The 22434-nt window shown below is 50.4% G+C and overlaps 1 protein-coding gene across 1 annotated transcript; it reads right to left on the reverse strand.

Annotated features, from left to right (window-relative positions):
* Positions 1-15452: 15452 nt before the first annotated feature.
* Positions 15453-16886, reverse strand: KCNS2 (potassium voltage-gated channel modifier subfamily S member 2). Its single transcript, XM_063079091.1, has one exon. It carries the CDS (start codon positions 16884-16886, stop codon positions 15453-15455), a length of 1434 nt encoding a protein of 477 aa, XP_062935161.1.
* Between the last annotated feature and the right edge of the window lie 5548 nt (positions 16887-22434).

Consider the following 22434-nt stretch of genomic DNA (forward strand, 5'->3'; position numbering starts at 1 on the left):
TTTCTAGATAAATTAATTCCAAGTAATATCTGGCCTATTTCCTGGTGCCTATATCTACTAGTCACACTCAGCTGTACTCATTTTTATTCCTTTATTTGATAGGTATCTAGAAATAATGATGTCCAAAAATACTTGCTGAGGTCAGGTGTTGGGGCAAAGGGAGCAGACAGATGGGTAGAGGGAGGACTGGCAGCAGCATCTGAGGAAACCGTTTTAAGTTCAGTTCCTCAAGTCAGTTCACTAGCTGCATGCCCTGAGTGAAAAGCTTATTTTTTTGTCAGCAGTTTTCTTCTCAGTCCATCAGCATTTTCCTTTTTATTTATTTATTTATTATTTTTATTTATTTATTTTTTAAACTTTATTTTGTCGATATACAATGTGGTTGATTATTGTGGCTCATTACCAAAACCTCCCTCCCTCCTCCCTCTCCTCCCTCCCACCCAAAAATGTCCTCTCTGTTTGCTTGTCGTATCAACTTCAAGGAACTGTAGTTGTTATGTCTTGTCCCCCCGACCCCAGTTTCTTGTGTGTGTGTGTGTGTGTGTGTGTGTGTGTAATTCTCTCAAGGTCCATCCATGTTGTTGCAAATGGCAGTATTTCATTCGATTTTATAGCTGAGTAGTATTCCATTGTGTAGATGTACCACATTTTCCATATCCACTCATCCAATGATGGTCAGTCCATCAGCATTTTCCACTTTTAATTAAGGCAGTTTACAAAGGAGGATGCATAAAATATAAGAAAGTAGCATAAATTAAGAACAAATGAGAAAAGATGAAACAAAGTAAAAAATTAGAGAAGCACTCTGGAGCCATGAATCATATTAATGAAAAATTGTTACCATAAATTTGGTCTGAAGCTTCCTAGAAGCCAAAGTGAAGAAGGAAACCAGAAACACTTTGCATTGTCTAACTATGCTGTCCAATATGGTAGTCACTAGCACTTGACATGTGGCTAGTACAAATTGAGATGTGCTTTGAGTATAAAATATACATTGTAGTTCAGACAGTACAAAAAAAGGTACAATATCATTTTTATATCAATTACATATTGAAATGATAATATTTTGGATATGTTGGATATATCTTATTGAAGTTAATTTCACCTGTTTCTTTTTACTTTTTAAAAATGTGGCTACTCGAAAATTTAAAATACATGTATATCTCACATTTGTAGTTTGTGTTATATTTCTTTTGGACAGTGATAGTCTATTAGATAAAAGCATCCATCAAATGATGAATGGATAAATAAAATGTGGTATCTCCATACCAGAAAACATGAGTCAGCAATAAAAAGAAATAAAATGGGTACAGAGTTTCTTTTTGGGGTGATAAGAATGTTCTAAAATTGATTATGTGATGGTCGCACAACTCTGTAAATATATTAAAAACCATTACTGTAAACTTTAAAAAAGAATACATTATACTTAGCTGTATTATAATCATAAAAATAAAAGTTCTTGAACTTCAGAAAACAAAAGATAAAAACCTACTCTGTTGCTCAGAAGAAACCCAACTACTATTCTTAGTACTCAGATAGAAAGTATCTCTCTAACAGCACCCATTGGAGAGCATGCCATCAAAATACAATTCAGCACCAATATTCAATTATCAATATTCTCGGAGTAAATAGAGGGACGGCTTCTGCAGGTCTGTCTTAAGGGGCTTTCAATATTTGCCAACGGCATCGTGCTTAGTTCAGTAAACACCTGTGTGCTAATGGCTCCCAAATTCCTGCCTTCAGCCCAGACTTCTCCTTAGAACTTCATACCCGGGCATTTTTCATGTCCCACAGGTACTCCAAGTTTAACAGGACCAAATGTTATTCCCCTTGTATTTTCTGTCCAGTTGGTGCCACCATCTTCCATTCAGTCACCAATGCTAGAAACCTGGGAGTCCTTTTGAATCTTCATTGTCTTTCACCCCACACCGTTCTGTCTCTGCCAATTCAAGCTTCCAGAAAGTTCACGAATCTGTGTCCTCATCTCTATTCTCCCTCCACTGTCCTTCAGGCCCTCATCATCTCCTGCCTGAACTATTGCAGCAGCTCCTTAACTGGTCTCTGGTCTTTAAGGCTTGTTCCCCTTAAATCAATTCCAAACATCCTCCCACCCCACAATCAGTCCAGAATGCAATGGACTTCCACCACCTGCAGGATGAAGTCCATTAAAGCAAACATGGCCCTCTGTGACCAGGGCCCTGCCTCTCTCTCTCTTCTTGTCTCCTGACACTCCTTCAAGTGACTTATGTCTGCCCAAACTCCTGCCCACCCTCCTGAAGTTTAACTGGCCATCTTCTACTTATTCTGGCACCTTAGCTCAGGCATGCCTCCTCTCTACACCCAGATACAGATCACCATCACTGCACTTTCCATATTTTATTACAGTATGTATTTATTCTTCTGTCTTCTCCACAAACTGAAAGCTGCCCAAGGGCCAGGACTGTGCCCACATTTCCCTCATCACTGTAGCACTAGCACAGGCCCCAATGTTGCAATGCTTAATAAATGTTTGTTGAATAATGGATGAACCACGGGTAAAAGAAATATGATTTAAATTTGGGATGTAGGCAAATAGTTAGAAGTCTTAGAAACCCAATTTTTAAGTGCTAAATTCTCTTGCTTGTTTCCATGAGGACATGGATCGTGTCTATTTTGTTCATCACTGTGTCTTCAATGTCTCAGTATTTGATTGATGGGTGGATGCGAAGATAAACAAGTGAATGAATAGACAAAAATACAGGCAGAGAAACGCATTGAAAAAAAACTGCTTTCATGAGAATAGGACTGACATTTACAAAATTATATCTGTGTCATCTCCCAAACCCCAGTTGGATTTTTTAGTATCCAATACCGTGAAGTCTTGGGAAGCATCTATTTTGCCCTTGAACAAATAATTATCCAATTGAATGAGAAAGTTAAAGTGACAAATACTGCTACATTGTAAAGCCTAAATGAATATCCCCAAGTTTCCAAAGGGAGAGACAAGAGCTTTTTTATTCTCATTATCGAGTGAAAATGGTCATACCTCTGGAGTTCTTCAGAAAGCATTTCTAGACTGTTTGATTCATACAGAATAGACCAATGAATCACCTCTGCTTCACAAAAATAAGGAAAAAAGGGGAGTCTTTTTTTGCTTTCACTATGAGACCATTTAATTTTTGCTCCTATACTTCTATTGTCAATGGTACAGAAATCTGTATGAAACTTAAGGGATATCTATATTTTTCAGGATAATTTCAGAGTTCCCTGCATGAGGAATCAATCACAGTACTAAAAAGTGCTTTATAAAATACAATATTCAGTTGTGTTGAGAAAATAAAAATGTATCTGCATGCAGTAAAGTTGGAGCAATAATATATCTTCTGCTACCAATTCTATATTTTCTTTTATAAATTTGTTATATGTGTGACTATTATGCAAAATCCAAGGACTGATGGCAGCCCAACAACCACTACACAAAGAATGAAAATGAGATTGTCTGTATCGCTCCAAAGCTGCAAAACTGAGGGATAAGTTTAATGGTAAGAAATTCTCAGTCAGCTTAACTACACATTCAGATGTAGGAGCCAGAAATCCTGCCTCATCTTTATTCCTACTCTTTCCCCAGAACCATGATGTGAAAGTTGAGGTCCTTAAGTAAAGTAGAGCAGAGGTTTGATGTAGCATTTCTGAAAATGGCAGTTGTGCTAATATTCACTCAGCAAACATCCAGGGAAACTGTGTTCCATACACTTATGTGCCAGAGATATTCGGGTGGTTGGAACATGGTCTGAGCTCAACTAGAAATACACCTGTAATGAGGTGAGCGCTGAGATGAGGGCTGGCAGGAATGGGAAATATGCTTTGGGAGCCTGGAGAACTGGTGGGGGGAAAGTTTTGTGCCAGTTCAGATGTTTTATGTGGCCTTGGGCTAGTTAGTTATTTAGCCTCTCTGTGCTTTAGATTACTCATCTACCAATGGGAATAATAATAGAACCTATTTCCAGTGTTGTCGGGAAGATTAAATGCAGTAAATATGTGTAAAGCTCTCGGAACAGCGCTTAGTGCATGTTAGCTATTCTCATCCTCATCGTTATCCTCATATCTTAGATGAGAAGACAAATGCTTGAAAAGGTGATGTTACTTAACCAAGTCCTCGCAGCTAATACATGCCTGACCTCGAATGTTAATGAAGATCTATGTAAGTTTTCGCCCTGTACCACTGGGCGGTGGTACGCACACGCGCGTGCCCGCACACGCACGCGCACGCGCACGCACACGCACACACACACACACACACACACGCATATGTAATAAAACTGAATAGAAAACCACGTGTATGAACCAGGAGCTGGGCGCGGGGGTGGCGGGCAATGTGGAGTTAGTGTTTAATGGGTACAGAGTTTTAGTTTTGCAAGACGAAAAAAGTTCTGGAGATGGACGGTGGTGATGTTTGCACAACAATGTGAATGTATTTAATGCCACTAAACTTTAGGTATACAGATACCTAAAACGGTAAATTTTATGTTGTAAATATTTTGCCACAATTAAAATTTATGAAAATAAATTTTAAAAAACTGAAATGGTATAAATTTGTCTTAAGATTGCCAGTCTTGGGCCGACCCGTGGCTCACTCGGGAGAGTGCCGCGCTGGGAGCACAGCAGCGCTCCCGCCACAGGTTCGGATCCTATATTGGGATGGCCAGTGTGCTCACCGGTCGTCTCCCTAGCTCCCCACCCCCCATCCGTCTGTGCTGCTTAGGGGGACGCCCCCAATCCCACCCATTCCCCTCAGCCTTCTTCAGTCCGGTCTAGCCCGGCCCAGTGGAGCAGGTTTGACACTGGCTGCAGCTGTCCTGGTCCTGCCTGGTCGTGCCCCCAGACATCTGGTCACGTGCTCTTCCCTCTGAGGACCCTCCTCCCGCTCTAAGTCCTGGCTCAGGTGTCACCTCCTCTCTGGAGGCAACAGAGATGCCAGTGTCACACCCAATATCTCATAGCTAGTGCGCACACTGAAGTCCCTCTTCCCACACCGGTGCACACCCTACCGGCTTCATCTGAGATCTAGTCAGTGAACGGCAGAGCAAACCGTGATGCAGACCGCGTTCTGCTCAGCTAGCCACGGACAGGATACATTAAATGAAGGCTCAAGTTTGCTTTTTGCTAGAGGATCAGCAGTGAAACCTTAGTTGATATGAAGACTGTCCCTCTAACCAGTACAAAGTGATCCCAACTGCGGGCACATCTAGAGAGCTAGCTCTGCTCTAAACCCTAACAACATGGGTGCTCTCTACTGGACCCTGCCCTAGAAGAACTGGGTGCTTATATAGCGATTACTCCTGGCATTATTCACCTGCTAGCTGGTGGTTCCTGCATTTGTCATTACCCAATGGGAATATCTGGCAAGCCTTCCTCAGTTGTGGAGCTCATTCAGAAATGTGCTTTGCAGGGAGGCTGTCACTTCCAATCTCAGTGTCGATAGCATTCAATGACCAGCATGTCACAGATGTCCAGGCTGGGAGGCTTTGCTAAGGAGGTGGATGCAATGAAACACCTTGATGAAGGCTCCCAACCCTTGCTTTGCTGTGCAGCAGGTCAAATCGACTCCCCAGTTGCCTGCAGTTTATCCAGCATCGTTGCAGTGAGAGGGCCCCATACTTGATTTGTTTATTATGCGTCAACATTTACTCTGTGCCAGGCACTGTGTTGGGTGCTGGAGATAAGTATCCCTGCACTCATGGAACTTCCACACTAGTGGAGGTGATAGACATGACCCAATAAACAAAAATGACAAATTACAATAACGGCTAAGAAGGAAAAGCATTGGATGATGTAAGATAACATAAGCGAGAGACATTGGATGGTGGAAAACATAATTTAAATTGGGGCAGTGCAGAGACAGCCTCTCTCTGGAAGTAACACCTAACAGGAACCCTGGTGTAGCTGTTTCCATCCCCTCCTCCCCAAATGGGAGGCTGCCCCCTTGCATTCCACCCCCAAGCTCACAGATGCACACCCAGAGGCACAAACACACCTTTATACAGACCCTCAGGCACATGGACACACACAGAGATTCACACAAACACACATGGAAGTACACACATAGACACATACATGTAGACACACACACACACAAACATACAGATGCATGCTCACACATACACACAAGGCACACAAACATGCAAAAACTCACAGAGACAACACATACAAATACATGTACAGATACCCATGGATGCATGCACACACACGGGCATGCACACATACATATATGCATACATATGATACACATATGCACATGCATACACACCGCTCCCCCATGACATTTCAAACCTGCTCCATGGAGGACTGAGTTGCCTTTCACCTGACAGCCCCTATCTGAAAGTTCTAGGGTCTAAGGGCATGGAGAGCAGCACTGGGCTTGGCAAATGGCTCTGCTCCAGCTAAACAATGACTCTTTGAGAGGCAATTCTGCCTCCTGGTTCCTCTCCTGGCATTGTTCGTTGAGGCTGACACTCCAGTCTCTCTCTGAATATGTGACATCTGCACATTCCAGTTTCCAGGCATCAAGCTCTTAGCTGAAGTACCAGCACAAATGAGTCCCTTAGACTCAGAAGCATCTCACTGGTTCCAAAGCTTTGACGCATATTTACATATTCCCATTGGAGAGGGGGGAAAACTCAGGCAAATGTGAAGGTCACGAGGATATTCTGGTTTGACTGGAATTGTTTATTTTTTTAGCATAAGAGGACTTTAAACACACACACGCACACTCCCTCCCCCCACACACACACGAGGGCTTTTTTAAAAATGGGGAAGCTACAGAATAATCAGTGATCTCGTTTTAAAATTGGAAAATTACACACAGCAATATATTTAAACAAACATCTGCACACAAAGCATCAACATCCTCCTGAGCCTCAAATTGTTGGCTCCCAGGTTCCCAGGGCAGAGCAAAGGCCAGAGTGGAACGGGTTTACTTCAGGGGCTCTATGTGCCCCTACCAGCCCCTCATTCCAGAAGCACCCCTCAGACCTCAAATCCAGGAGAGGCACGACGAAAGCTGTCTGGCTGCTCCTTAGTCAGCAGCGGGAAAGCCCAGGGCCACCCTTGGTTTTGTGCATTGCGGTCTCCCTCTTCTCCTCCCACACTTCCCACAAAAAGAAATGCAGAATACAATCCCGCAATGGCGGCCTTTGTAAGAACTGACCCTCAACACAGTGGGTTACAATTCAGCCACTCCCGGCAGAGCCAGCCCTGGCAGACCCCCAAAATTTGCCAGAAAAATCAATACAAAGCTGATGGATCAAAAGTGAGTCATGTCAGCTCTCCTCTTAGGAAACAGTTAGATGGGTGTGTGACTGCTAACACCTCAGTTTTTTTCCTAGTAGGTCTGAAAATAGCTCAGAATTCTTTAAATGTCTGGAGATGTAGGCGATGAAAAGAGTTTTGAGTGGAAAAAACCACCCTGAGAACCCCAATTCTGTACCCACCACACTCCCCTAGTCTGCATGCTCGTGCCACATTCCCATCTGCCGAGGGACTGCTGCGCAGACCCACAGGTCTCTTTGGGAGACCATTAGTCTGGGGTTCAGGATTAGCCATCCTTGGACGGATGGTGAGCTTGGTCATCCAACATGCAGATCACCAGGCCCTTTGTGCTGTCAACTTCTGTGTTCCTTCTTCCAAATCTCTCAAGTCCCTGTCTCCTGCCCCCGGCTGCCACATTGAAGGGCAGCTCTCTCCTAAACGGGCCCTTTCTCTGTCTTAGAGCCTCAAGGGGCCTGTGCAGATTTTTCACTTCCTTAGCCATGAACCTTTATATCTGTGCTTTTATTCACATAAGCACAGCAGTGGCCAAAGAAGTCGTTCTCAAACCATTCAGTTCAAGATGTTGGAAGTGGGGAGATGAGCCTGGGGGGGTGCGGGGGCATGTTGCAGAAAACGGTGACTTGGAGGGAAGAGCCTGGACGTGAGTCTGTTGGGAATGAACAAAACTTGGATTAACGAGGACTGGAGTGGGGTAAGAAACTTTGGGATGGATAGGATGGGCCGATGCACAACAGCGCTGCGAAGAAAGCCCTGACGAGCTGGCGTCCAGCGGGGTGTGGGCGCAGGAGCCTGTGCAGACTAGATGGCATGTCCCTGAGACGCGTCTCTCCACGAGCGGTCTGAAAACCACTTGCATCAAAATCATCTGCAGATTCCTGGTCCCACCGCAAGAGTCTGACGCTGTAGATGGGGTGATGCCCAGGAATCTAGATGGTTGAAAGCTCCCCAGATGATTTCAATGCACAGTAAAGTGGCTTTGAAGTCTATACAGATAACGACCGTGAGCCTCCTCTTTGTTTATTTCCCTCACATCTAACACAGTGCGTGGCAATCAGGGGGCTGTCAGTACTGACTGCCAGGCTGAGCAAGTGGGAGATAAGTGGGGAGGAGCCAAAGGTGACTGAGAGGTCCGCCTGAGTGTCTGGGAGCACCGCGCTTCCGTGAGCAGAAATGAGGAAGAGCGAGTTTGGAGTGAGGGGAGTCAGTCCCGTGTAGACATGGTGGTTTCCACGTGCAGAGGGTGACGCGGGCATGGGCTCAGGAGTCAGGTGGGGTCAGGAGGAGACATAGGAGTCATCTGCAGGCTGCAGAGGCCGCGGCTTGGGAAAAGAGTGCCACAGGCTGCCACCGTCAGGACTTTGGGGAGATGTATGATGAAGAGCACCGGGAGCATGGAGGGACAGCTGGGTGGCAGCACGCGGTGCCGAGACGTCAGGAGGGAGTGCAGGACTTGGATGTTCATCACCGGGCTCAAAGAATTAGGGGGAGCTTGAAAATGAGGAAAGGTCACTGAATTACACTAGTAGGAAAGAGCTGGTGACCCTCAAGAGAGCAGTTTCAAAAAAGTGGTAGGAATAGAGGCTGAATCTCAGAGACAGAAGAAGGAAATGGATGGAGGGGAAACTGAGGTTGCCAGTAGAGATGCCCACCTAGGACTTACAGAGAAAAAGGCTGACAGACAAGGGGCCAGTGAGAAAGGCAAGGTCTCAGGTCCCACTCATGCCTGTGGCTGCCCCTCAGATGCCGGCCTCCCACCAGGTGCCACCTTCCCTTTCTTCTATGTCTCTGTACCTTTCCTGGCATTCTCATGCATGGTTTTGGCTTCCTTCTCTAAGTTGATGACTTGGTCACAGGTCCCCCTCTGCCCATGCTCCCCATCCTCTGTGTGTCCCCCAGGCACTCTGGCAACATGGCTCCACCTCAGGGAGGGACCTGAGTACACCCTGTCTCTCTTGGTGACATCACCACCCACCCAGCCACCAACCCACCAGAAACCTAGAAACCAGCCTAACCCTCCTCCCCTCATCCCCACATCCAGTCACTGACAGATCCTGTAGCGTCGACCTACCTGGCACTGCCTTTGTACCTGGCCTGTGCTGTGGCCGTGACCGCAAATAGGCCTGCTGTTTCCTCCCATGCTCCCATGCTTCCAAGCTGCTGCCAGAGTCACATTCTGACAATGTTCATCGGCTCAGGATGTCCCACCCCAGCGACAAAAGAACGAAGCTCAAGCTCTTCGGTGGCTTTTCTCCGGCCTGCTTCCCCACACCCCTCCTCTGAGCCTCGCTGACTTCTGTGCCTCTCGCACACGCTGAGCTCCTTTCGCCTCGCGTCTGTGCTTGCACAGGTCCCTGCTCGTGGACGGAGGGTCTCTCCCCTTTCGCTTCCCTCCACCTCTCCATCCCTGACTCCCACCACCCCCCACCTGGCCAACACCTGCTCCTCTTCCTGTTTGCAACCCAGATGTCCCATGTTCACAGAGGAACATTTATTCCTCCATTCCTTGTGTCCTCACTGTCCTCTTTATCCAAAATGCCTTCAGTCGTCTCCACAGCTCTCTTCTCTACCAGACTGTGAAGCCCAGTGGTGGGTGGGGTGGGGGAGGGGTGGGAATCGATTCCAGCAACAGCTACCTCGCAGGAGGCCGAGGGGGCCAAGAGCTTGCCGTGTTGAGACATTTTCAACACAAGGCCTAAAACAGCCTTATCAAACCTTGCCTTTTTTATCCTCCCTAATTTACCTCTCTTTCCCTTCTTTCCCCTCTGCTTTCTTTACTCTCTCCTTCTGTACCCTCTTCTCTTTTTCTTCTCTTTCCCTCTTGTGCCTGGCTTCTTCCTAGGCCTTCTGCAGAAACGAACACCAGCCCCAAGGCACGTCTGCCCTCTTTTCCTCCTCTCTTGAATCTCTTTCCCCTTGGCAGGTCTTTGAGGACTTCTTCTGAATGCATCAGCTTGTCAGCTGCAGACACAGTCATCTGCTTGGGAGAATTTAGCCAGGAGGATGGTGATATTGATAAACGAGGTCACAGGAGGAGGAAACTGCTGTGGATTTTCAGATCCGCAGTACCAATTGGGTGTAACACCCATATAAAGCTCTTGGGTAGAAATGCTAGTTTAAAAGTTCTCCTAAAAATAAGAGGAGATAATAACCATGTGAGCTCAGTATTTAAATTCTTCCCTCAAGAGGAGGTGTTTGTTTTCCCTTTTAAGACGCAAGGCATCCTGGCCCCAAAATATCCCTGAACATCCATTTATACCCCTGCTGGAGAGACAGCAGCAGCCAGAGGGAGGAAGGCAGCTACACCCCACTTGATGGGAACACGAGGACTATGGTTAGGTTCCAGAGCCTTCTCGGTGCTGCACGGTGGCTGCACAGTGCCCTTCCTCAGCCGCAACAAGCCCGGGGGCAAGGTCAATGCAGGTCCCCACACCCTTCTGCAGCCTGTGCAGAAGAGGACAGCTGCAGATTCCACAGCTCCTCAGTGTGAGTTCAGTGCTGGATGAGGAGATGTATACTTAGGGGCTCAGGGTGGGAAGAAAGGCAGGGGATCTGCCAGGCTTCGTGAAGGGAACAAACAAACGTAAGCAAATAGCCCTGAAGCCAAACGGGACCAATGTGATTTTCCTCTAATGATTTCTAATAACAGGAATTTGAATTAGGTGTAAATAGTTTAAAGCCCAAAGGAGACAGTCACTGACGATTTTAAAACTGTATTCACTTGGAACAGACATGGAACAGAAATGCCCAAGTCTTTCTCTGGTACTGTTGTCCCTGAAACTGTCATCTATTGGGCTGACTACTGAAGAGAAATGAAACCAAATAGAAGGTTGTTTGTAAACAGTCCTTCGGCTGTGCTTAAAAATAAATTAGGGATATCAGGATGTGCTTACTGCTAAAACGAGGGTGTAGCAAGGCATGCAGAAATTCTGTTTTTACAATGAGGTGAAGACTGGACAGAACTTGAAGAAGTATCTACTCCAACCTTCTCATATTGCAGCAGTGGTAAGTGAGGCTCAGAGAGGCCAAGATTTGTGCCTCTCATCACGCAGCTGAAGGCCGCACTGAGCAGGGCCCAGGTAGCCAGCCCTCTGCCTTCCTCCCGATGCGCGCCGGCCTTGGGAATGGCTCACACTCTAAGCCCGGGGCAAGTAGTGCGAAGAACTGGTCCATGCATCCCCCAGGATATTCAAGCCAAATCAGCCCAGGCACCAAGGGTCACCCTGAACCTGATTCACTGTCAGGGAGCTGCCTCCGCAGCAGGGAGATTGGCCTTCCGGGGCGGAGTGGGGCGGCAGGCAGGGCATCGGAGGTGCTGAGCAGGACAGAGTCAGGGCAAAGTCCTGCAGGGGTGTCTGTTCCACGAGGATTCCAGAGTACACAACCATGCCTTCTACAAAGCGGGCTAGTGGCTCTAGATCTTGGCAAAAAGGAGACCCCACCTCTACATGCCTGCGAAGAATAAACGACAGCTTTTCCTTCCCAGCAGTTGCTCAAAAACCCCAGCCTTTTTCAGGAAATCCAGTCCCGAACTTCAAATGCCCTTGTGTTTGCCTCTCCATATGTAACTGAAGTGCCTCAAAGAAGCACCAATCTTTTTTTTTTTTTTTTTTTTTTTCTATTTAACCTGCATGTGTTTCGAGGCTGGAGTCCTGAGTGTGCCAGTGTTACTCATTCCCGAGTCGAGGCACGCAGGAGAAAGTGCAGCAATCAGATGTAATGGTTCCGCTGAGCCTGCACCAATGCTTGCACAGTAGTGTGTTAGTGAGTGTTAAAACTGACATTGCAAATACAGCATTCTCAATTTTTAAAATTACAACTCTGTAACAAGTCATGCTGTTAAAACACACAGCAAATACCAGTTAAGCCTTCAAGTAGGTAACACACAGCCTGTACAGCTCACCGCTATCCCAAAGTGCATAACAAATCATTTTCTTTGAAACGAGGCAAGAATTAGCAAGTGGGTCGACTGAGTGCTAAGATAAGTAGAAATAACAGATCCAAATATTAAACACCAATTATTACCTTATGAGCTCCAGATCAGCTCGGCATTACAACATGCCCCTCCTCAGCAGCAAACCCAGGAAATGTGGAGTTTGGGTGGAAAACACAAACTTATAACCATTCTGCATCTGTGCAATAGACGTGTGTCACTTCCCAGCCCAGCACTTTCAAAATGCTCATCACATATATTGTGGGAAAAGCCTGGCCCATGTATTTGTCCCAGTGGGCATTGAAAATAACAACCTCCAAATGCTGGGAGTAAAGCTGCTCTCAAGCTGACAGCTGGAAATAGGCTATCTCCAGTTTCTACCATGTCCCCATAAAGGAGGTTTATGGGTCAGTCTGACAGCCTGGTGGCCAAAGATGTCATCTCATACTTAACAGCCTCTGTTCTAAAAACAGAGCAGAAAATTAACCTGACCCTCCCTGATTAGCTTTGGGGACCAGAGGAAACTGTGTTATGTGAGACGATATCTAGCAAGGTCAGCCAAAGACCCCATTGAGAGCACTGTGAACTTCATACTTTGCTAGGACTTTGGGGGAGAGGAAGATGATTCCTCCCCAGGTCACAGTTCAGTCTCCATCCTTTGTGGGAATTAACCCCAGTGTTCAAGTCAGCTGGGGTTTTCTCTCTCCCAGTTATCTGAAAGTACCACTTGGAGAACTCACTGCTATTGGGACATTCTCATGCTCAGAAGTGACTGGAGGTACAGGTGTGCAAAGTCTTCTACAAGTATTTATATGTACAAGAGATGTTAAAAAGACAGTCTCTAAAGCACTTTGGGATTCCCCCAACAAAAGGCACCAGATAAATGCAAGTCATTACCAAAAAGAAAAGTCAAGTTTTCCAGCTTTCACATCAGCAAAGGATAACCACAAGGGATACCTCTTTTCTGGTGGTAAATCTGCTTGTTTAGAAAAATGCTCATGGTAGTGACTGAGATATTCTGCTTCCTTCCTTGTGGAAACACTTTGCACAAACTTCATGGTCAGTGATCATGGATACCATGCTCGGGAACCCAATACCATCAGCAATGGCAAACTGAACAGTCCTCCCAAGTTTGTGCCATCACCTGCCTTCAGTGCAGCTAGGGATGATTTTGTAAGTTTTCTGCCTTCCAGTGCTGGAAACATCAGCTGAAGGCAAATGTTCCATGTGCAAATTCTGAAAAAAAAAAGCCTGTTCCTCTGACTCAGGAGCCAGTTGCCTCTAAGTCTTCTCACCTGTCCTGATGCTTCTGAGAAACAGACATAGACACATCTGCACACGGGCACCGGGAGGTGGCCACCTCCCCGTCCCCTATGAGACTCCAGTCTGATGGAAGGACTTGAAATGGGGACTCAAGGACATAAATGGCTAGTGCATTCATCCAACAATCGCCCACACTGTAGCAGCATGGCAACGTCAAGTACACAAAGCCCTCTGAGAAGACCCTCTCCACAACCCCCTTGAGGCATGTGTTATCCTCAGCCAACTAAAACACAAAACGGACCTCTTAAGGGGAGGCCCAAGACTTGGATTAAAAGCCTGCCTAACTTTACCGTGCTTACACCCCTGAGTCTACAACCTTTCTAAAGACTACACAACGACGAAAGCCACCTGGAAAACCATGGAGAAGAAAATTATCTTCCAAAGGGGCCTGGGTCCCCCTTCACAGTTCTGTCCTGGTTAACTGAAGAAGGTGCAGGGTGGGGGGTGGGGGGGCAGCGGTTGGAGAAGGAAACAATTGCTTCCTCGGACACAAGTTTAGAAGTTTAAAGGTCTTTTAAGTAGCATTAAGCTTTTCAAGAAGTTTACAACTATACATGACATTTTACAAAGTAGCAATTTTTTTGTTTTACACCCCTGTCCTTTCTACCCACGCTTCTCCAACAAAAGGCAGTTGGAATGGAAGTAAGAACTTGACATCCTGGGTAAGCCACGTGGCCCTTGTGCATGTCTGCACTTTGTGTACTCACTTCCATACCAGCAGTTGGCCATGTCACGGCAGGAACTCCAGGGCAACACAGCATCATATACAACATACCGTATCCTAGAAACAAAATTATCTGAGGAAATTCTGCTTGGAGATAAAAGGACTTTCAGAGCAGGCAACAAAAGTATGTAAGCTACTGCCCTTGCTAGCAACCCAACAACATTCACCTCAGGAGACAATACAACAGTATACCTCTTTTTAGTTGAAAAAGACAACACGACCTTATTCCTAAACACCTTAAAAAATAAATATTTCAAAACATGCTAGTATCTAAGACACAGCAAAGTCTGGTCAGATGGCCTAGACCAAGAACCTCAGCCAGAAATAAAGGTCTCTACAGTTACCCCCAGGCAAGACAGAGGCCGACTGAGAATGAAAGGGCTCAGCTTTAAGCACCCTGGGGCTTGGTCTATGTTTAGCTGAAGTCCCTGTTCCTAGCGCATCTGTTCTTGGGGAAAAAAGTCAGTCCTCACCACATGTTTAACTGAGTAACATTTCTGAAAGACTGACAACGATGAGATGAACATCAGTGTCCATCATTCTAAAGATGATTGTTGCACCCACGCAAGCCACAGAGCTACAGGGGATTTACAAAACAACTCACGGATATGGATCAGTCAGGTGTGCTTAACTTTGCATTCTCCTTGTTCGGTATAAAAACTAAATGAAAGCAATGGATAAAGAACTGAGATTTGGTCTTCACATGATTGTAAGCAAAATCTTGTGATATCCTCACTGACCTCAGAGTTGTTTCCACTGGACAGACTTGTGGGGGCTTTTTGTACAGAACTCACATGACAACCTCAGAAACAGGAGCACAAACAACTCACAGACAATATTGGGCCACGAGCACTAGAATAGTGTACACAATGAACAGACAAGTTAGCATTCTGGGTACTCATCTGGCAGAAAGGTGAACATTTTATGCCCACGAAGCAAAGACCAGTGAGTGTCATTTCGTTGAAAGGTGCAAGGCATGGTGTCAGACACACTGCCCTCTACAAACGATTCTAAATACTGTAAAAGCAACCTGGGGTGCACATCCCATGCATCTCTCCCCTCTGGGGTCAGGCATTCTCCTTACACCATAACCCTAGGGTGCCTGGACTGTGCCAAAAGCACAAGAGGCAGCTCAGCAATGTGGATTTGAGATGTCAAGTCCTCTGGCTAATGTAGGGAATCATTTAAACTTAGTTCACTTGGCGAGCTCCTGCTCATATTCGTCAGGCTTGCCATTAGGGATTTAACTTTATGGGCATAATAGTCCCTTAAATTCACTGAAGGGACCTCCTTCATTCCATCTCCAAAGTCACAGCTGCGCATGGCACTCTCGAGTTGCTTTTGGCGCCGATAAAAGTGGGAGAACTTATTGAAGATCAAGGTGATAGGCAGTACCACCACGAGGATACCTGCCAAGATGCAGGCAGAGGCAGTCAGCTTCCCAGCTGTGGTCCCTGGGACCACATCCCCGTACCCCACTGTGGTCATACTGACGGTGGCCCACCACCAGCAGGCAGGGATGGTGGCCAGGCCTTCGTTCTCCTCCTTTTCGATGGTATAGGCCACCACAGAGAAGATGGAAATCCCCACGGAGAGGTAGAGCAGGAGCAATCCTACTTCTTTGTAGCTGTATTTCAAGGTGGCCCCCAGGGAGCGAAGGCCGGTGGAGTGTCTGGCCAGCTTTAAGATGCGGAAGATCCGCATCAGCCTCAGGACCTGGGCCACCCTGCCCAGATTGGCCAAGGTAGGGGTGCTCTCTACCACCAGGTTCACCACCAGAGTGATGTAAAAGGGAACGATGGACATGAGGTCAATAAGGTTTAGGGCATTCTTGAAGAACTTGAGGAAGTCAGGGGCCACAGCAAACCTGGCCACCAGCTCAAATGTGAACCAGGCGATGCCAAAGTGCTCCACGATTTCGAACCTGGGGTCCTCGCCAGGGTTTCCCTGGCCGTCAGGGATCTGGAAGTCTGGCAGGCTGTTGAGGCACATAGTGATGATGGACCCCAACACCACCAGGATGGACAGGACGCTAAAGACCCTGCTCAGGACCGAGTAGCCGGGGTTGTCCAGAGCCAGCCACAGCTGCCTGCGGAAGTTGCCCAGGGGCTGCCCATCGAACTTGGAGGCATCGTTGTAGAAGGCTAGGATCTCATCGAAGGAGGACGTGGTGCTCTCCTGGTCGCTCTGCTCGTCCCATTTCTCCTGCTCGGGCTCCACTTTGCGGCCGTGGTAGCTGTAGCTGCAGCAGGAGTCTATGAAGAACTCGTTGATGCCCCAGTACTCGATCTCCTGGCTGAAGGAGAAGACGCACAGCTCCGCCATGACGTGAAGCTTGCCGGTGTGGTAGAAATGCAGCACGTAGGGGAAGAGCTCGGGGTTGCGGTCGAAGTAGAACTCCCGCTGGACGTCGTCGTAGTCGTCGCAGAGCTCCAGAATGGCCTCGCGAGAGTGGCAGAGCAGCAGGCGGCCCAGGCGCGTCTCGGGGAAGCGCAGCAGCGTGTGCGAGCGCAGCCTCCTCTTGAAGCCGCCCACGTTGATGCGGATCTCTCCGTCCTCGACGTTGACCTCCGACACGTCGCACAGGCTCTGGCCGGTCATGCTGGAGACGCCCAGCCGCCCGCGCCGCGCGGGGGCGCTACACCTGGAAGCGGAGGGGACGCGTCGGCGTGAGCAGCGGCACTCCCGGTCCTCTCCGGGCTGGTCTCTGGGTGCGGAAGGGCGCGAGGGTGGGGGGACGGTTCTGTGGGGGTCGGCCCCCTCCCAAGGAAGGGCTGGGGGTGGGGGGTGTATTTCCACTCGCGTGGCCGCGCCGCCACCCGCATCCCGGGGGTCCTGGCCGTGGTTTTCGCGTGCCGGGGTCGCGCCCCCGCGGCTCTGGGAGCGCAGGGGGCTGCGCGCAGACCTTGCCGGTGGGCAGGCCGAGGAGACGCCCCCGCCCGCTCGCCGCAGACAGGCGGGACCGGAGCCGCGATACGTACGGGCAGGGCTGGGCTGACATGGGGGCGCGTAGCTTTGGGAGGTAGGCGGGGAAATTCGGCGCCCGAGTCTGTAAACCCGGGCCCGGGGAAAGGGGACGGCTCAGCGTGCCCTTTGTCCAGCCCCCACGGCTGGAGCCCCCTCGCCCCCCGCCGCGGGTCCCCCCGCCCGTCTGGCGCCGTGCCCCGGGGCCGCGTGCGCTGCGCCCTACCCGGAGAGCCGCCGGGGCTCGCCCTGCGCGTTCTGGGAGCGCTTACCTGGGAGCACCGGCGCCCGCGGCCGAGGCCGGCGGGAAAGTTCCCCGACCCGCTGGCGAGCATCGCGGCGGCCGGCGCGGCCGGCGGGCTGTGCGTGTGCGCGCGGGTGCGAGTGTGTGTGCGCCTGTGTGTGCGCCCGGCGGGCCGGCGGGCGGGGTCCGCCGAGCGTCTGCTGCTGTCTCCGGCCCGGCACGCCGCCGCCGCCCGCGGTTTCGGGAGGCTCACAGGTGGCTGCGTGGCCGCGACGCTCGCAGAGCCCCCCTCTCCGGGTCCGCGCTCCCCTCACCGCCGAGAGAGGCAGGAGCCCGCGCCGCAGGCGTCCGCGGGGCCGGAGCGGGAGCGGAGCCCTGCGCTGGGGCGCGGCACGGTGGTGCTGAACGGACAGCTCCGCGCGCCTCTGCCCGGGGAGCGGCCGCCGCCCCACGCTCGGGAGATACCGCCGCCGCCGCTGCTTCTCTGCGTTCCTCCTGCGCGTCACCGCGACCCCCTTGCTCCCCCGGCTCCGCGCCAACACCTTTCCCACCCCCACCCATACGCCGGTGACAGCTGTTATTGCTACCACCACCAGGGTGCAGGCAGGGGGCTGCCTACCGTGACCTGGCCCCGCCGGCTCTGGCGGGAGCCGGTCTGGGAAATGAGGGGCAGCTAGTGCGTGTCTGGGGGTAGGGCAGGACCAGAGAAACTCCGGATTTCCCTTTTTAGGAACCTGAAATAAAGTTTCACGAAGCTCGGGGGTGGGGTTGTTGGGGATCGGGAGCTGAAGGGAAGAAGAGAGCGCAGGAAAGCCTAAGGTCGAGTGCGCGGGCCGGGAGCTCAGGCCCCACCTGCAAGGGAGGAAGTCATGGAGTTCTGTGCGGGAGCTCCGTGTGGGCATCGTGTGTGCATAGGCCAGTGTGGTGTGTGGGCCGTGGGGGAATGCACGGAGCTGTGTGTGTGTGTGTGTGTGTGTGTGTGTGTGTGTGTGTGTGTAGTCTGAGGACGGTAGGGATTTTCAGTGTCTGTGCGGTGTTGATAAAAATGAGTCCTCTGATGGATGGGAAGATGTATGCAGGGTGTCAATTCAGCAGGAACCTAGGACATGTGTCAGTGCATGTGCATATGTAATGGGGGACTGTGTGCTGTGCGTACAGTGTGCCCTATACAGAGTAGTGTTCAGTGGAACCGTAACAGGGTCAAGTGCTTGTGTAACATATTGAAAGCTGTGTGCATGCTAACACAGTGGGAACTGTGAGGTTCAAGCCCAGCATAGATGTGCTCAGTATCTGTGTCCCCACTCCCAAGAAGACTTGTGGTCCAGATCTGAGCTCTTGGTCTCATAGGATTGTTCTTAAGGCCCTGACTGCTGGGCTGAGCTAAGTGGACCCACAGTCTCTGGGGAGCCCCCTCCTTTCGGCCTCAGCCCTTTTGCGTGGTCCCCATTTGCAAAGACTATAGAGTACTATGAGGTGTGAATTTAGCAGGGAGCTAGTGCCTTCATGTCATGGTCAGAAGTCCTGGGAAAAAGCTTGCAGGGTGGCTCTGGACTCACAGAGCAGCCACCACAGCCACAGTGGGAAGCACATCTCTTCTTTACGCAGCGCTGGCAATGTCACTCCAGCTTGAGAGGTGCTCTGTCTTGCTCTAGAGTGCTTTGGAGGGCCTAGGGAGGACCTCTTATCTGGTTTCATGTGGGGGCTCTTGGCTCCAAGCCTGACCGCTTCCTGTGCCTGCCACTTGCCTCTGGCATGTGTGTGGGTGTGTTGCCCGTGGAGAGGCCTCCACACCCATGACCCTGCAGGCATCTGCAAGTGCAGGGGATTCCAGGGAGGCAGCCACATGTGGGAGGGAGAAGAGGACAGTGAGGGCCACATAAGCCTTTTTCTCTTGTGTTTGATGCTAGAAGGGTATGTTGGGGGGGGGCTGCTATTTACTGTCTTTGTCTCCACCTCTGTTTCTTTCAGGATCTGTGTTTTGGAGCATACTCACCTCATCCTCTATCTAGGTCTACTGGATCTAGCATTTGAAGTCTGTGCTCCCCCACACCCGGTTCTGCCACAGTCTGGAAGCCCCTAGTCCCCCATCCCCTCCACGTGCGTGCTGCTGAGAGTGTGCCAGCCCTTGCTGAGGGTGTGTGTTTAAGTGCGTGTGTAGTCACTGTGCTGCTGCCTCCTTCACTCTTTTTCAGTTCCGTTCCACACCTAGGGGTGGTGGTGACTGTGGGGTCTCCCTCAGCAGTGTCACCTGGGGACAGCCTTCGTGGGGCCTGTGGCTTTCTCTAGCTCTCACCCCAGTCCTCTCACTTTGGGCTGCCTGCCTTCTGGACACTCCAAAGCTCACAGCCCCTTTGCTTCACCAGCACGGGTCTGTGTGGCTTCTGCTACATGTCACCATTCCCAGCCACTCCCATTCTCTCAGCCCTAGCTCCTGACTCTTCTGGTTTAGCTCAATGCATAAATCACCTTTTCCTCCTGCATTTGGAGGGTCCCTCCTCCTCGACACGCTTGGGTTTGATGACTGGGGTTTTCCTCCTCCCCTGCTTTATCCGCCGGCCTCCTTCTGTTCCTGTCTGTTTTTGTTCTGGCTCCTTCCTTTGTGGTCATAGGAGCGTTTGCCCACGCCACCAGAGCCCCTCCGCCTTCTGTCTCTCTTTGTTTCTCCCTCACCCACAGCCACCCCGCCAGCAGCCTGCCAGGGCTCTGCCTGGGCCCCTGGGCTCTCCCTGCTCCCATATCTCTAACAGGGGCCACTTGTGCCCCTCTCAGCTCTGCCCCCGCCTCTGCCAGCCCCCTAGTCCTCCCACCTTTCCTGTCGCCCTCCCTTTCTCCCGCTCTCCTTCCCCCTTGTCTCTTTTCCCAGCTGAGAGAGCTGTGCCGACATGCCCCCCGCTTCACTGGGGCCCACGTCTGTACCTGCCCTTTGATAGCTTTTCCTGTGAGCCCGGGGTTGGAGACAAGCCCCCACACCCACCTTTTTTTGAATAGCAAAGTGAACTTGGAGCCTGCAGGGAAAGCCTGAGTTTGGGACACAGCAGTTATTTCTTGGAAAGGCTGAGGCAGAAGCTCTGTGGGTCTGACAGATGCCTTTGCAGAGGGTTAAGTGTATGTGACAGGCAGAGCCACTTGTTTATTTCCCAGTCACTGCGCTGAAGAGAAATGGAGCCATCTCCCTCCTTCTGTACCTGGGAAGCTGGCTTTGTTGATGGTTTATTTAGAGGTCTGAGCCCTGATCTTAAAATACAGCCACCTGCTCCTGTGGACTGTGGACTGGCCTGTAATGCTGGGGAGATCGTGAGGGGGCAGAGGGATGGGGGAGAGTCATCTTGGGAAAGGGGACAAAGGGGCCCCAGGTGGTGGCCTAGATCCTTGCACCTGGGTGACTGTTATCTCTGCCTCCCCTGCCAATGCTCAAGGCTCAGCTGAGCCCACGCATCAGACTCAGCTTTATTCTCCTGACAGGATGAGGGCTGCACTGGTAGCTTGGCTGAGGGAGCCAGGCTGCCTGACCTACATTCCCCCTGCAGGGAAGAGCTGAGCCCTCGTCCTTCCCCAAGAGCCGAGCCCTCGTCCTTCCCCTGGGGTGTGAGCACAGGGGTGGCTGCCACCCCGATGGAGTGGACTGTTTACCTGGGTCCATCCTGCTCCCCACCAGCCAACCTCCCCATGGCAGCCAGAGTGTCCCTTACAAACACAAACCAGGTCATGTCTTTCCTTCTGAAAACCTTCCAGGGGCTTCCCACTGTACTGAGAAAGAAAGCCGCTTCCTCGCCACAGCTCCGAGAGCCTCCACGCTGCACCCCTGCCCACCTCCCAGACGTCTGCTCCATCGGCTGTGCTCCAGCCTGCGCCTTCACTCCCTGCGCAGGGCCTTTGCACCTATGTTCTCCTGTTTGTCATGGCAGCTTCAAGTGGTGGTCCTCCTCTTGTCACTCAGGTCTCCATTTAAATGTCACCTCCTCAGAGAGGCCTGACTGCCCAGTCTAAACTTGGTCCCTGAGTCACTCTCTATCATGGCTGTCATAACACTTACATTAAACAGTTATTGAATACATGACTGAATGATGATGCTTCAACTCCTATCTTAAGCTATTCTGTGCCAGCCAGAGTCTTGGCCCCACCTCTTCTTTCTCCTGGTGGATCAAGAAGAGATCTGGAGGGGGACAGGGTGCTGTGCCTGAGACTGTGGTCCAGAGCCCCCAGGCTCTGGGGCGTTCTTCTGAGCAATTGATCAGCCTAGAGGATCTCTCTCATCCCTAGCTGCTCAATGGAATTACCTGGGGAGCTTTTAAAATAGCCAATGCTCTAGATGCCTTGGGCCTCACACCAGACCAATTAAATCAGAATCTTCATTGTAGGGCTCACAGTTTCTTAAAGCTCCCTAAGTGATCCCAGTGTGGAGGCAAGGCTGAGAACCCGAGCAGCCTGTCTCGGGGGTGTGGACCCAGGGTTGTGTGCCTGTGAGTCCACAGCCAGTGGTCAGCATCAAGGGCAGGGGCTGGGTGTCACTCAGCAGTGCCCACCCACAGAGGGAGCAGGAGAAAGGCTCCCCCAGTCCCACCTCCTGAAGGGCTCCCTGGGGCTGTTCCTCTCGGAATCCTTTACCTTGGAGAAAAATCGTGATCAGGAGAAGTCACAATTTCTTCTCCCGCTTGGACGGGGATGAGCTCCTGAGCCTTTAGTGTGCCGACTGCAGCAATGGGGACTGAGGTCAAGGGAGCTAGCTGGCCTATGCGGGTGGATTGACAGTAGAAGGACACAGAGAAGTTGCTGGGGTGGAGGCAGGCCGGGGAGAGATGTGGGCAGCCAGTGAGGGCGACCACTGCGTGGGGGAAGCTGGATCTGAGCCTTGGGAAGGCTGAGTGGGGCAGGGGAGGAGTGCGATTTTGGCGGGGGGCTGGGGAGATTGAGAGAAAAGTTGGGGAGCAAAGGACTTTAAGA

This window comes from Cynocephalus volans, chromosome 15 (genome assembly GCF_027409185.1).
Source record: "Cynocephalus volans isolate mCynVol1 chromosome 15, mCynVol1.pri, whole genome shotgun sequence".
NCBI lineage: Eukaryota > Metazoa > Chordata > Mammalia > Dermoptera > Cynocephalidae > Cynocephalus > Cynocephalus volans.

Coding starts and splice junctions, on each gene's coding strand:
- KCNS2 (XM_063079091.1), bottom strand. CDS start 16,886: ATGACCGGCCAGAGCCTGTGCGACGTGTCGGAGGTCAACGTCGAGGAC.